The sequence below is a fragment of the Macrobrachium nipponense genome, chromosome 11 (genome assembly GCF_015104395.2).
Source record: "Macrobrachium nipponense isolate FS-2020 chromosome 11, ASM1510439v2, whole genome shotgun sequence".
Taxonomy (NCBI): domain Eukaryota; kingdom Metazoa; phylum Arthropoda; class Malacostraca; order Decapoda; family Palaemonidae; genus Macrobrachium; species Macrobrachium nipponense.
The window spans coordinates 32,897,047-32,914,137 of NC_061087.1; the positions used below are offsets into that span (position 1 = coordinate 32,897,047).

General features: G+C 40.8%; 1 protein-coding gene across 1 annotated transcript in view; it reads right to left on the minus strand.

Annotated features, from left to right (window-relative positions):
- Positions 1–17,091, minus strand: part of LOC135204929 (protein Abitram-like) — a 28,425-nt gene that overhangs the window by 5,868 nt on the left and 5,466 nt on the right. Inside the window, exon 2 of the mRNA XM_064235201.1 lies at positions 6,089–6,253. Within this exon, the coding sequence (XP_064091271.1) occupies positions 6,089–6,253 (165 nt within the window). The remainder of the gene's footprint in view (positions 1–6,088; positions 6,254–17,091) is intronic.

The following is a 17,091-nucleotide window of genomic DNA, read 5'->3' on the forward strand; positions in this document are numbered from 1 at the left end:
TACGTATATGAAAATCAAATTATGGTAGCGTTCACAGCAAGATTATCTTTCAAAATTTTTATAGTACTATTCATGCTACGTAGTAATAATGTTTGGAATATACGTAAAATTAATTTTCAATACAAAATATCATCGTTATTTTGGTAGTGAATAATAGTTTAGAATTATCATACATACACTGCATTGTTATGGGTTTGTGCCAGTGATAAAACAACCAAAATAACGTTCTCCTTTAAGTCAACGCGTTTAGGAAAAACATGACATAGAATCGACTTTGCGACTTCGTTCACTTTGATATTTTTAACCATACAATAACTATCATTTGTACTACTAAAACCATCTTCACATAAGTAATTTTTCGTAAGATATGTGTTGTTACAAAAGCTAGCTTATACATAAAAGGCTTTTATAATTTAAGTCATCTTAGATATACATATGTACCCAAACTCATTGTGGGGAAATTTACTACTGTTTCCTCGGATATTGAAATACTTTAGCATCATTCAAACACTTTAATAATATAATGCATAAATACTAGGCTATACATATTTACATCGTATACAAATACTACATACAGTTATATACACATACTTTTATATACAAAATTAATCATATGAGTAGTGATCAGACGACAGCTGTGCACTGGACTACGTACGTACTACTTGGAAGATAAAACAAACAAAAATTTTGTTGTTGTTAGTCGCCGGGATAGATTAACATTTTTCCAGAGATTAAAGAGCTGAATTTTGTTTTGAAGGTATGTCAACCGCGTTAGTAAATAGGTATCATCTTCTAAGGAATTTTTTTTTCTCTTCTTTTTGCGGAAGAATCTTCAAGCCATTTTGCATTCAAAGTAATGAGAAGGAATCATTCTATTCTTCATGAAATCAGTAAAATACTTACACTAATAATAAAAACTAAAACTACGTACTGTATGCAAAACACATACATCATCGTTAGCTTCGTGTGTGTAAACGTTCATTCTAAGAAATTACAGAGTAGTATAACTAACACCTGATTGGTTGGTTGGTAGCCATGGAGATCTGTTATCCAATGACTGCCCTCTGCTTCTGTTCTATTTATAGACATACGCCATGGATGGCACTAGGTTTGAACGTTACCATGTTCGTGATTTTCTGACTGCTGACGGCAAAAATTACTCAATAATTTTCTTTATATAATTATTCCTTCGTGAAAACAATAATATAATATCGCGGTTGACATACCTTCAAAACAAAATTCAGCTTTTTAATCTCTGGAAAAATGTTAATCTATCCCGGCGACTAACAACAACAAAATTTTTGTTCGTTTTATCTTCCTAGTAGTACGTACGTAGTCCAGTGCACAGCTGTCGTCTGATCACTACTCATATGATTAACTTTGTATATAAAAGTATGTGTATATAACTGTTAACTTTGTATATAAAAGTATGTGATATAACTGTATGTAGTATTTGTATACGATGTAAATATGTATAGCCTAGTATTTATGCATTATATTATTAAAGTGTTTGAATGATGCTAAAGTATTTCAATATCCGAGGAAACAGTAGTAAATTTCCCCACAATGAGTTTGGGTGCATATGTATATCTAAGATGACTTAAATTATAAAAGCCTTTTATGTATAAGCTAGCTTTTGCAACAACACATATCTTACGAAAAATTACTTATGTGAAGATGGTTTTAGTAGTACAAATGATAGTTATTGTATCGTTAAAAATATCAAAGTGAACGAAGTCGCAAAGTCGATTCTACGTCATGTTTTTAACTTTAACGTATAGTGGTATGAAAAACACCAGTGTGTCGTAGCGATGCGTCATCAATATAGTGGTATGAAAATACCACATGGTGTTGTAGCGATACGTAATCACAAAGTACAAATCCTTTTCCCGGACCATCCTCAGAATTTTACGACTCTTCAACTTCAAGATCGATATGGTAAAATATATTATATAGTCATACTTATTGTTAAAATTCACAAGTTGAACTGCAAAACATTACTATATTTTGATTGTTATGTACATATATTTTTTGTGTTTTGTTTTTACGGAATGCTTTGTTTTTTGAAAATAATACCTATTAGTGAACATATGGTATTAATTGTCCCACTATTTTATTATAGGTGATCTTAATTATCTCACATTCATTTAACAGTATTATATTAATATTTATTTAAATAAACTGTAATTAATAAATAACAATAATGAAAAACATAAAGGGAAAAAATGTTTTTGCTGCAGTAGTGGTGTTTGTTTGATTATGCATCTGACCTCACATTTCCGAAATCTGAAAAATTCCAAAAACCGAAACATCGGAATGTGTGTGTACTGCACATTTTTTTAAACACGCACACAATGTCTACACATTTACTGCAAATTACAGTACGTACGTATTTATTCCTGAGAGAGAGAGAGAGAGAGAGAGAGAGAGAGAGAGAGAGAGAGAGAGAGAATGATTAAGGACTCCAAGGCGTGTTATTTTTACAATTATTTTATTATCTTGGGATTTTTTTTTAATCTTGAGATTTTCTATTCAATTCTCGAGATTAATAAGAAAATTACCGTAAATTGACTAGCATCAGCACACATCTGAATGACTCGGCCATTAGCAGGCTAAACCACCAACCTTATGAACTTGCATGATACATGAGATGCATGACAAAACACAAAACCACTGTTTATTGGTGAAAATTAGGGGGTCGCACGATATGGGAGATTGCACGTTATTCGAGTATATACGGTATGTGATTTTTTTTAGCCTTTTATGGAACAAAATCTAGCAAGAAATTGCCATTCCCAGTTGGCAACACTGGCCTACTCACGTTTGTTTGTTGTTGTTATGAAATGTGGTGTGCGGCGCGTTCTTTAAATTGTACCCATATAAACGAGTTAATTATGTGGCATCCAAAAGCCCTGATTCTTTTACTCTTATGGGAAAGACGCCTAAAGGTCAGATGAAGGTTTTTACGTGGAATATACTAGTATTAACGTGTTGTGACGAAGGGAAGAGATGTTTCGCTGCATACTGTTGGTAGCATTATCGTTATTATATTACTGGATTGCACTGCAAAATCGTCGCCATCTTTTATCAACATAGATTGTTGGTGAGTACCCATATGATTTACATATTTTGATAGTTCTCTTACCACTCATCCTCTCTTTCCTTGTAAAAAAAAAAAGGCCCACCATGCGTATGTAGGCTTCTAGCTGTAATCCCTAGGCTAGTAGGCTACATATGTACAGTAGTACATATACTAAATTTATTTTTTAAGGCTAATTTTGTACAATAACTTTAAAACTGTCTTGAATTTAGTTTTAGGTGATAGTTGAAAACATATTTGGTGTTTGAACTAAAGTAGGCAGTTATAAACATTGGAATAGTGGTCTTGGGTGGGTTAACTATTAAAGTAGGCAGTTTTAAGCAATTTTTGAGGGGGGTATCAGGATAACAAGGGTATTTACTTATCACGGGGGGGTTCTGGGCCCTATCCCCCGTGGATAACGAGGCCCCACTGTAATAATTTTTACCTTTCATTCATATGACAATAATTTATAATTTATTTCATATACTTGCTGGCAATAAGGCTCTTTTCTTGCAAATCTTAATAAATGAGTCATAAGGAATAAGGAATATGTAATTACCAAATCTTTGATGGCCCTCGAGACCATAACCAAGTGCACAATTGGCCTTCAAAAGGATTTGACTTTGACTCCCCTGCCCTAGAGGAAGACTTCAAGGTAGTGCTAAGAATTCCAAATCTCCTGAATCAAGACATCTTGATGGCCTTAACACTAAGGGGTTAAGGAGACAATGATGGACCACTGTCAAAAACAGCTACTTATGGTTGAGCAGGGCTACCTTATATGATTTTACACACCTGTTCTGATACTTTACAAATGAGTTGTAAAAGGAATAAGATATTCCTCCCATTATCCTGGGAAGTATGTCTACCATCTTCAGGACTAATATAACTGTTATAGATTGACATATCCACCCTTATGTTCCAAAATTTTGGCCACGAAGCCAAGGCCAGTGTTTATTCTTAGGTATGAGATAGCCTAACCTATAGTATTAGGCATATGCTATCTCAGCCTAAGGTTGGTAAACATAGGTCAGGTTAGCCTCATGTATTGCAGCCTATTTTGAATTTAGACCTATATGCCTTATATAACATAGCCTACAAAATGGAGGGTGATGTAGACAGAGCAGACATTACATCTATATTCATAATATATACATATACATACATATCTATATATGCGTGCAAAAATATTACACATATATTAGACTTATATTAATCGGGCTGTAGTGCTAAGAACAAAATACTGCATTCAAAGGTACTTTAGCCTCACAATTAGGCAAAATTACCTTGCCTATTAAAGGAGTCTTCGCTTCCTAGGACCAAGACTTGAAACTGCACGATGAACAGAAAGGTGGTGACAAAGGCTCTCTCGTTGAGAGTTTTCATATAGGAGAATTCTAAATGGCAAGAAGTTCGTGGTAGTGGTCTCACTCGCCCCAGTTACCATACCGACACCCTTCTTTTATTTTGGGTGAGCGAGTCAGTTATACTGACATCTTCTTTGATTTGTTTTTTCTCTGGTATTTGTTAGCTATTTTACCTTAGAAATAATAAACTAAAGGATTATTTCACGCAGCGACACGAAATGAGCCCAGAAATGTTTATCATATGGAAGCCTAACCCAGGTTGCGATCTCAAAACACTGCCTGAGTTAAGAGCAGAGTTAATACCCTAAACAGTTTCTGTTTCTCTTCAACTCATAATTCTTCTCCTGAAGGCTCCACTTAATAACTTCTTACTCATTTTAACATGAGGTGGGGTATAAGTAAACTAAAGAGGGCTGGTTAATGGAATCACCCTTGGCAAAAGGAAGTGAAAACGGAACAATGCAAGCTATGCACCACTTAAATACTAAAGGAGAAACAACCAAATCATGGTTGAAACACCTGCAATCTAAACGGAGGAACATGTCAGTAAAGATGTCACAGGATACCAGTACTAAGTACAGGGTGGAGGGTGGGGAAGGAAGAGGATTCATGCATGACATCACCACAAAAAGTTGACAGATGAAGCCATCTGCATGAGTGGAGGAGAGGGTTCCTGCATGATGTCATCATGCCGTGTCACTTGCCTTGATAGGGGAAGAAGTTTCTTGCATGACATCACATAACTGTGAAGGCATCCACGAGGCAACCACTGAGAATTAACGCAAGAGTCAAACCACGGAAGCCATCTGGCCAGAGCTGTGCAGCAGCTTGGTGCCAAATGCAAACCGCAAAAACGGTGAAAGTTGTCAAAGGGCACAGAACCTTGTCTTAAGATATCAAACTGACACAGGGTTGAGTCCAGAGGGTGGGCTACATACAGAAGCCAAGGCTCCAGCAACTTCTCTCTCTCAGGGAAAATAAAAAAAGGTAGAAGACATGGGGGTGGAGGGCAATTTTGGCTATCAGGTAGGCTTATGGAGGAGAGGCAACACCAGTAAAACAAAAGGAAAAAATTGAGTAGGCAACTAGTGTGCCCCAATTGTCTACATACACTATCAGCCTCTAACACCTTCCAATACCTCATAAAATATACATCCTCTCATCAAAACTCATAATATACATAACAAGAAAACAACACTCGAGCCTGTGCAGCTAGTCTAACATAGCTGCTACCATAAGCTGGATTGTCATCAGCATAACCTAAACAATCGGTTTTCACTAACTCTTTCCTATACAGCCTAATGCTTTCATTTCTGCTTGTTGTAGATGGCATAAAGCAAAACAGAAAACAGGCTCAATACCGTACAGAAGAAATTAGCCAGAAATCATCAAAATATTACTAATGCCGATCGAGACAACGTGTTTAACACAATGGTATAAAGAAATATGACTGAAGGTAAACATTCCAGCAACACCTGGTGGAAAACAGGTAAATACAGACAGTACTAGCTAGTTAGCCATATGGCATGAAGATAAAGCTAACCTGAACAGTTGGTAGATTCATTCTAAATAATCGAAGATAAAGCTAACTTTAACAGTTGGTAAGATTCATTCTAAATAATACAATTTATACACTTACCTCAATAAGTTTACCATTCACCCCAGCCAGGATAGTATATGACATTCCATCAGCACAGATAACTTTGCACACAGGAGACCTAGGACCAATCATCTGAGCACCACGCTTTCCCTTTCCAGACACTTGATTTTCTAGTCTATTGAATTTTCCTACATCAAAATTTACCTGTAATCAAATTTATAATGAACTGTAAAAATAGCCAAGAGTAAAATTCTTAACATAAATCAAATTTAAATGTCTCTAATCTGCTGTAACAGTACCATACAATTTAAAAGGGGGACTAGCTACTCTGGGGCAAAAAATAAAAGGATAAAGAAAAACTATTGCAAATTAAGGCTTGAAACTTCATGCATAACTACTACAGATTATTGTTTTCGTAAGTTTAAATGCCCTAAGTTATGGCGTCATATAGTTATAACATCATACCCTATATATATTTACTATTTTTGTTATAGCAACCTCAATGTTTGGTCAGGTTCTAGGCAAATTGAACCTGTGACAATTGAACCTGTGACAACTGAACCAGTGACAACTAAACCAGTGGACAACTGAACCAGTGGACAATTGAACATGTGAATGACTGAACCAGTGAACAACTGAACCAGAAAACAATAGTACCAGTGGACAACTGAACTAGAGGACAAGTGAACCAGTGGACAATTGAACCAATGGACAACTTTAGTGGACACTGAACCATTGGACAATTTAAGAAACATTAAGAAACATTCATCTATTTAAAAAAATCATGAATTATTGTGAATGCTGTAGGAAAAGAAAATACGATACAAAAATATAATCCAGCTGATATAATCACATAAAGTGCACCAATCTGCATGCCTTGAATGTAAGTGGACTCAAAATATGCCACCACTTCTTTGACTTCTGGCTCCTAAGAAAGGGTGAGGACAAATTCTTCAAAACTGGTATGACATCACCTTCGGGCACAAATGCCAAAGTCGGCAGACACTTCATGAGCACTGACAAGTCACTGTCATTTTCATATTTAGCCTTTAGACCAGCACTGGCAATTTTTTTCATATGATGCACTGACTGGAAAAAAAAAACAGGCGGAGGTGGAGGCGGAGGGGAACTTTTTTTATAAAGGTGTTGATGGCTGTAGTTTCAAAATCTGTGAGGACTTTTCCAGCTATAAACCAGGCAAAAGTGAGAAAAGTATGTCAATTATCCTTTTGTACATATGACTTGGGTGTTGTTACGAAGAAGGAAGTAAATACAGGGAGGCTAGTTGCTGCCAACTTTGGCGTGTATGGTATAAAGCTGATAGAACAAATGCGTGGTTTCAAACTGGTTCAGTTGCCCACTGGCTCAATTGTTCACTGGTTCAGTTGTCCAGTCAGTTTCAAACTGGTTCAGTTGCCCACTGGCTCAATTGTTCACTGGTTCAGTTGTCCAGTCAGTTTCAAACTGGTTCAGTTGCCCACTGGCTCAATTGTTCACTGGTTCAGTTGTCTAGTCAGTTTCAAACTGGTTCAGTTGTCCGGTCAGTTTCACACTGGTTCAGTTGTCCGGTCACCATTTGGTCAATATAAATGAATTTTTTCTCTGAATAGTTTTTAAGTGTCTAAATGCTTCACCACAGTTTTCCTTAATTACCTACATGTTATACTATTATGTAGCCACATCATTATGGAAGCCAAAATGGCATACTAAAATATTCCATTATGGAGCGTTTATATTAATTTTCTTTTTATGTGTATTTGAAAATATTTGAGTGTGACCATTCAATTGCCTAAGAAATATCAACAGAATGCCAAAGTTTCAATAAAATAGAGAGAACATAATGGATTTTCTATGAATACCTGAATGTGAGAAAATAACTTTTGAGATAATGTCCCGTAACAGAGCAAATTATGGAGCGATAGGCCCTTCCTCTGTCTTTCTGAGGACAACTTAAGTTTCTTTTCATTAGTAACTACCCGTATTTCTACAATTGTCCCCTTAACAACCAGAGTTGCCAGATAAACTGATGCCATACCATGATCACTTACTTGATAAAATGAGCATTATGGTTGAGCAACTAATAATAATTTTTGCTACCCAGTAATAATAATAATAATAATAATAAGCTTTATTTCCAATATTTACATTGGCTATTCTGTATCTTACAAAGGATAAAATATATTGCAATGCATGAGTTACATTTCATACTACTCACAGTTCACACCAAAAAAAAACCTGATTTAACATCTTAAAAATACAAAATAGTATGTATAATTTTACTTACATGTGTAAATAGGAAACATTATGATTTAGAAAGTTGCCCTCCAATTGTTACAATTCTAGAAATGCAGTATAAAGCGTTATCAACCTATCGGCAAAAAATGTTTCTTTAGAGCTGATTTGAAAGAATTGATATTAACTGTTGATTTTATAGCTGTTGGCAGCTTATTCCAAGCTAAAGGACCCTGTACAGTGAACGATCTTTTACCCAGCTCGGTATTTGTCCTTGGCACGCAAAGGTCGTTGCTATTTCTTGTTGTCCTGTCACTTCTAAATCCAACTAATGTCAGAGGAAAAATCCATGTTGGTAATAAATTATTCAATATTTTATAAATTAACAGACATAAGTCATACTGTATTCTTTGTTCTATATTTAGCCATTCTAATTCCTTTAAAATTGGGGTTACATGATCGTATTTCTTTGCCTTCCCATCAGTCACTTTTGCCGCAAAGTTTTGGAGTTTTTGTATTCGATGTTGTTGTTGTTTAGACGTAGTGCCCCATACCTTCAAACAGTAGTTTACTATGCTTAACGCAAGCGACTGAACAACCATTTTGCGCATTTCATGATCAAATCTGTCTTTTATTCTGTTGATATAAATTAGTGTTCCATTCACTTTCCTACTAACTTCGTTTATATGAGCATCAAAACACATGTACTGATCAAAGTAAATTCCAAGGTTTTTTACATGGTCACTTTTTCTAATAGCATGGCCATTGAAATTTATAACTATATTATCAGGAATTTGAGAAATGTACTGTCTTGAGCCAAGGAAAATATACTGTGTTTTTGATTCGTTTACATTTAATCCATTAGTTTGGAAATAATATTTAGCATTTTCTAAGATACTTTCCGCTCTTGAAATTAACATTTGTAATTCTTCTATGGTTCCGGTGATTAGGATTTGACTGTCATCTGCATACTGTATTAAGAGACAATCCTGTAATGAAGTAGACATATCATTGATATAGATTAAGAAAAGAATTGGTCCTAATATTGATCCTTGTGGAACCCCAAATTGTACTGGCTTAGAGGAAGATATTACATCGTCTATTCTTACTGACTGATACCGATTTTCCAAATAATTTTTGAACCAAAACGGGTCGATTTTTAGTTTTATACATTTACTACGTAGGATATCATGGCTAACGCTATCAAATGCTTTAGAGAGATCTAACAATATGAGAAGAGAGATCTTTTTTTCGTCTATGTTACTATAAATTTTCTCTGTGAGCTTCATGAGTGCGGTTTCGGTGGATAGATGTGGTCTAAAACCATGTTGGGTTTGTGATAATAAGTTATTTTCTTCAAGATATTGCATGAGCTGAACTGCAACTATTTTTTCTAATATCTTAGATAAGACTGGTAGAAGTGATATAGGGCGATAATTTTCGACTGCATCTGGGTCACCGTTCTTGAAAAATGGTATTACATGCGATAGTTTCCAGTCGGTGGGGTAGAGGCCAGTGACAATGGAGGTGTTTACTATAACGGTTAGGTAAAAACTTATCACGGGTAAGGCATCTCGTATGAAACGGAGAGAGATACCATCAGATCCAAACGCCTTTGAGTCATTCAAATCCCTCACAACCAAGACAACTGTATCTACGTCAACGGGTTGCGGTCTGAAAAGGTTATTCGCGATACCTTGAGGTATAATAGTATCTATAGTGGGCAGAGTATTATTTGCATTGAGGATCTGTTGAGAATTTTCGAAGGCCAGTCGACCTACATTTGCAAAATATTCGTTAAATTCTTCTGCTTTATCTTTCTTATCTTTATAATCATGGATGCTTACGTTACTATTTGTGGCAGGGATCATTTCATGAACAATTTCCCATTTAGTAGACAAATTACCACGACAGTTTTTAAACTTATCTTTAAAATGTTCTGCCTTCTTTGTTTTAATAAGTTGATCAATTCGTTTTTTATGGTTTTTATAAGTATTTCTTAATTCTAAGTTTAATGTATCCCTTTTGACTCTTTCATGCAATTCGTCTCTTGCTTTCATTTGTATTTTAAGGTCATGGCTTATCCAAGGAGCCGGGGGCCGGGTAATTACTTTCGTTACACAAGGGGCACACTCATTTAAACTCTCAACAAAAACACTAGTAAATATAGAAACTTGGATATTTACATTATCTGTATTTAAAATTTTATTAAGGTTAGGGGTTCTATTTAACAGGCTATCACAGAACGTATTCTGATTATAGTGTCTTAAACTACGAAATGTTCTAGTTACAGGCTGCCTTTTTGGTTTTGAAATATCTATTTGTAGTGTTACCAACTCATGGTCAGCGACGGGACAAGGAACTACTTCAGCTTGGGAAATAATTTTTGGTTTGTTTGTGATGACAACATCTAGCAGTGATGAGCTTGTGGTTGTAATTCTTGTAGGTTTATTAATTGCCTGGTGTAGGTTCAATTGGCGCACAATTTTACCCAGTTTACTATTAGCAGATAATAAATCATCATTAACATCCCCTAGTATAAAAATTGGCTTTCCACGTAAGGAAACAACTTTAAAAACAGCCTTAATGTAGTCGAAAGAGGAGACTAAAGCTTTGGGATGGCGGTAAACACACCCTAAAATGAATGATGGGAGCTTTTATGTTGTACAGTTATCCAGACACCCTCCACTCCTACTACTCTATCAACATTTAGGGTCATTCTATTAACTTTTAAATCGTCTCGAACATAGATACAAGTTCCTCCTCCTCTTCCCTGGTCGCAACGATAGATATTAAAATTTGAAATGTTTACAAAATTGTCTCGGATACCCGCATCTAGCCATGTTTCACTTATACATAAAATGTCTATTTTTCTTTCTTTTATTAACAATTCCACTTCCTCAAAGTTAGATAATAAGGACTGAGCATTTATATGTTCTATAGTTAGCAGGTTTCCCACATCCCTCTCTGCGATAGCGATCTTCACTGTACCTTCTGCAGTGCCATCTTCCTGGTCGTTATCCTATAGATCATAGCGAGGGCATAATCGACTCTTATGGCCTAAACCATGGCAGCTACTGCATCTAATTCTGTGGTCGTAATAACATGATCTTTGATTATGATTGTATTCACCACAGTTATAACATCCAGGACGGGACTGATAACGTTGATTTTGCACATAGTTTTTGCCATCATCTCTACGATACTTCCTGAATGTTCCATTCCCTCCACGCTGGTCTTCCCTGTAGTTAGTATGATCCCGAATTGTGGTCTGCCCTGAATTCCATCGTTGTCCAGTAACTGATTCCCTACGTGTATTCATGATACGAGGGCGTGCTAGCAGATGAATAGCATTACGTTCTGATTTTGTTTCTATCCACGTATGTGATCTTTTAACGTCCTTCCAATTATCACAGAGCTTAAAATGCTGGCATTACTTGCTAAGAGACTCGAGTAGTCTAATTGCACCACACCTATTCAAGAAAATTCCAGGGTTTTCATTGGTCTGGTGAAAACACATTTCGTCTGTTTCTCCAGTAGCTAGCTTAAAAGATGACTCACAGTTTATGTCTAATATACCATTGCCTAAACACCTTACATCTTCAGTGTCCCAAGCAGCCCCACCAGCCCACAAACTGATCCTCGGTGTTTGCCAAGTGCCATAATGGATTCTTGAATACTTTATGAAGAACTTAATCTGATTTTTAAAATTTCTATTTTTTTACCCCAATGTAGAAAAAGTGATCTGCTCCTGTTAGGGCTTTCTAGATCAATTAACAGCAACAAAACCATTTTAGTGTTCAAAGGTCTAATAAGTACTAAAGCGTTTTTCTTCATCTCACAAATGGATAGAAACACAAAAGCAGACACAGGTTACTCCTGACATTTAAATAGATTCCTGGCTTCAGTATCCTAAACTTTTAGGAATACGACCTTATTACTCCACACATATTGTGGAACATGCTAGAAAAGCACAGTATTGAGGTACATGAGTAAAAAACATGTCACAGTACAAAAATGCACAACACAAGTAACTGCTAATCATCCAAAGCAACATAATGCATACTACTAGCATCCCAAAACAACTTCACTGGAAGCTGCTCACGCCACTCATGACCACAGTGTGATATACCTACAAAATCTATCATCAATTTTTGTCTATACAGGCAGTCCCCGGTTATTGGTGGGGGTTCCATTCCGGGGGGTATGCCGATAAATGAAAACTGCCATTAACTGAAACTCAGTGATTTATGGGGCTTTAATGGGGCTTGTGGCACTGATAACCAGTTATCAAGTGCCATACGCACCCTTATGGAGCACCATAAGCATCCTTTTGGCACCATAAGCACCCTTATAGCACGCCATAAGAACCCTTATGGCGCCAATAACCAGAACTCGTCCTGTTATGGCACCATAAATTGCTGATTTTATGGCGCTATGCAAGTGCCATAAAACGAGATCGCCGATAACCAAGTCCGCCAATAACCGGGGACTGCCCGTATATTTTTTGCCATAATAGTTTGTACAATTACGCTATTAAATATTGCATTACATTATGAAATACGTATATTGTTTGGATAGTTTTTCTTTTTCATTTTCCATACAATAATTAGTTTGAGAAAATGTTTTTATAAAAAGAAAATTGGAGCATATTATCACAAGTAAAAAATAAAACTACACTGAAAAATGACAATTTGTCCAAAATTGCATTTTTCCTAACTATACAAACCTGAGGTCCTTTTACAATAGGAAGGTACTAGCGGCAGCTGGATAGGTCGTAAGCTTTCGAACAAGGGGTTCGGTAGTTAACTGCTTGTCCGACAGGCGCGCCGCGCGCGACTGGGAGGTAAACAAATCACTTTTGCTTTTGGCCCAAGCAAAAACTGCAGAGTGAGGGGTGGCATGAGGTGGGGCTATGTGTAAAAGGACCTCAGGTTTGTATAGTTAGGAAAAATGCAATTTTGGACAAATTGTCATTTGTTCCGACACGGCATACAAACCTTCGGTCCTTTTACAATAGGAAGACTCACTTCTTGGTGGGAGGAATCTGAGTCTTTTGTGAACAGACTGGTGTTCGCCCAACCTTGGAAGCCTCCCTGGTCGTAAGAGCGAGGGAGGGATCCAAGCCTCTGTCCGATTGATCGGGGTGTGCACCGCAGGATCAATGGTCAGACCTCTGGACCGAGTACTAAGAGAGAGGCATGCGTATCTCTTCGTACCAGCAATGTAAGAACTTGTTCCTGTACAGGAGCAAATATAAAGTCATGGGTTTGACTCTTGTAGGCATCCACTTCCCCCCCTTGTAGAAGGAAGTGGTGGATATTCTGCTCCTATCCCTAGTGAAAGGGATAGGATGGGGCTCTGTCATATAGCTCACCTGCATCTCGTCCTCATCCAGCGTAGTGACGACCATGGCCCTCTGCCCACAGGTAGAGGGGAAGGAAAAGATGGGAAGAGAGAGCCAGTCACTCACTCACTCACACATCCATCCACACAGTCACACCAGGACTCGATGCTGTTCAGCCTGCGAGGGTCTGGGTTAGCTACACAACTTGTTGAGCAGCCACCACGGGTCCCAAGGAAATGTATCCAAGGACCTGTGGGCAATATCCCGAAGGTAGAAGGACGTAAAGGTAGTCTGGTTAGACCAGACCCCTGCCTTCAGGACCTGCGCCACGGAGAAGTTCTTACGGAACGCCAACGACGGGCCAATACTTCTGACTTCGTGAGCTCTCGGACGGGACGTACGGATGTCGTCACTACCATCAGCCTCATACGCCCTCCTGATGACCTCACGCAGCCAGAAAGAAAGAGTGTTCTTGGATACCTCTTTCTTGGTGACCCCGGTGCTAACGAAGAGGCGTCGACACTCAGGCCTGAGGTGTCGAGTTCTCTTCAGATAGCGCCGTAGCGCCCTCACAGGACAGAGCAGCATCTCATCCGCATCATTATCGGTGAAGTCCATTAGGGAGGGAATCGTGAATGACTCGAACCTGTCGTCAGGGACCGACGGTTTCTGAGTCTTCGCAACGAAGTTCGGGACGAAATCGAGCGTCACGGATCCCCATCCCCTGGAGTGTCGTACATCATAGGAAAGACCATGAAGTTCCCCTACTCTCTTCGCCGATGCCAGGGCCAGCAAGAAGAGGGTCTTGAGGGTCAGATCCCTGTCTGACGACTCCCGGAGTGGCTCGAACGGCGCTCGAGTCAAACTCCTAAGGACGAGAGTCACATCCCACGCAGGGGGCCTGAGTTCCCTGGGTGGGCAAGACCTTTCGAAGCTCCTCATAAGCAAGGAAATCTCGAACGAGTTCGAGATGTCCAACCCCCTCAGTTTCAGGACGAGCGCCAAGGCGGCTCTGTATCCTTTGACTGTGGGGACTGAGAGGAGCTTCTCTCGGCGAAGAAAAACGAGGAAATCCGCTACCTGCTGAAGAGTGGCTCTGAGAGGAGATAGACCCCGTCTACGACACCAACCACAGAAGACGGCCCACTTCCCCTGGTACACAGCTGCAGAGGACTGACGGACGTTTCCAGCCATCTCTGTTGCTGCGCTACGAGAAAAGCCTCTCGTTCGCAAGAGATGGTGGATAACAGCCAGCCGTGAAGACGTAGGGACTGGACTGCTCGGTGGTACCGCTCGACGTGTGGCTGGGCGAGAAGGTTGTGCCAAGGGGGAATCTCTCTCGGTTCTCCTGCGAGAAGAGCCAGCAGGTCCGGATACCAAATGGCCTGTGGCCACTTGGGAGCCACCAGGATCATCCTGAGATTCGGGGTGACCAGTGCTCGACTGATCACCTTGCGAATCAGGCTGAACGGGGGAAAGGCATAGGCGAAGAGGTTGTCCCACGGGTGTTGAAGAGCGTCCTCTGCAGCTGCCCATGGGTCCGGCACGGCCGAGAAGAACACCTGGAGCTTCCTGTTGTGCCGGGTGGCGAACAGATCCACGACTGGTCGCCCCCACAGGTCGAAGAGCCTTTCCGCCACGTCCTGGTGTAGAGACCATTCGGTCCCTATCACCTGATCCCGACGGCTGAGCGTGTCTGCTACTACATTCCTCTTCCCTGGAATGTAGCGTGCCGACAGCTCTATTGAGTGTGCCTGAGCCCACTCGTGCACCTGCCGAGTCAACTGGTACAACGGGAGAGACACTAGGCCCCCCTGTTTGTTGACGTAAGCCACCACCGTGGTGTTGTCGCACATCAACACCACTGAGTGTCCCATCAAGCGGTCCTGAAACTCTTGGAGAGCGAGAAACGCTGCCTTGAGTTCCAGTACATTGATGTGAAGGTGCTTGTCGTTCTCGTCCCACACTCCTGAAGTCAGCAACTCCTCCAGGTGTGCGCCCCATCCCTCGGTCGATGCGTCTGAGAACAGCTGCATGTCCGGGGGGGGAGTGCGCAGAGGCAACTCCTCTTAAGAGGTTCCTGTCGTCCAGCCACCAGGCTAGGTCCTGCCTCACCTCCTGTGTCAGTGACACTGGAAAGCTTGGGGGATCCGTCGCCTGCGACCAACTCTCCTTTAGTCTCCACTGAAGAGACCGCAGGTGAAGACGCCCGTGAGGGACTAACTTCTCGAGCGACGACAGGTGTCCGATCACGACTTGCCATCGCTGAGCTACCTGTTCCTGCCGAGACAGGAACTGGTTGGCTGCCTCCCTGAATCTGCTGATCCGCGAGTCTGCGGGGAAGACTCGCCCTGCTACCGTGTCGATCAGCATACCCAGGTACTTCATCCTCTGCTTGGGCTCGAGATCGGACTTCTCGAAGTTCACCACGACTCCCCAGATCGTGGCAGAACTCGAGCAGTCGATCCCTGTCCTGTAGCAACTGCGAGCGGGAGCTCGCCAGGACTAACCAATCGTCGAGATACCTCATCAGACGTATCCCGTGCGAATGGGCCCAAGCAGACACCAGAGTGAACACGCTCGCGTGAACACCTGTGGGGCGGTTGAGAGACCGAAGCACAGTGCCCTGAACTGGTACACCGTCCCGTCGAGGATGAAGCGGAGGTACTTTCTGGAGGACTGATGAATGGGTATTTGGAAATACGCATCCTTCAAGTCCACTGAAAGCATGAAATCGTTCTCCCTGATGGAGTCGAGCACTGAGCGTGCCGTCTCCATCGTGAACCGGGTCTGGCGAACAAACCGGTTCAGGGGAGAGAGATCTATCACCGGGCGCCAGCCTCCCGTAGACTTTTTCCACCAGGAAGAGTCGACTGTAAAAGCCCGGTGACTGATCCGTGACGATCTCTACAGCTCTCTTTGCTCAGCATGGTCTTTATCTCCTGTCTCAGTGCTACGTCCTTCGATGACCCTGGAACGTACGACTGCTGTTGGACCGGGTTGGAGGTGAGGGGTGGCCGAGATTCGAAGGGTAATAGATATCCCTCCCGAAGGACATCTACAATCCAGGTCTCGGCGCCCGTAGCGCTGCCAAGTTGCCCAATGGCTGGCCAGGCACCCACCCCCCCACTTCCGGCAGCAGGTGAGGGGGAACGCCGTCCCTAGCGTTTCCCCCCTTTCTTCGACTTCTTCCCAGAGCCTCCACGGGATGAGGAGGGCTGGGAGGAGGGCTGGTTACGGCTCCCCTTGCCAGAAGTCGAAGAAGACAGAGTCATTCCCCGGGGCTTCGACGCAGCAACCGTCTTAGCCGCCGAGGAAGCGCTAGCCGAGCTCTTAGACTTGGCCGCAGTCCGAGGCTGCCCAGAAGCCTTCGAGACTGCCTGGTGAACCAGACGGTCACTGTCGTCAGTGCGCCGTCTGTCCACCGCAGCGTCCACCATCTCTCCTGGGAAGAGAGACGTGG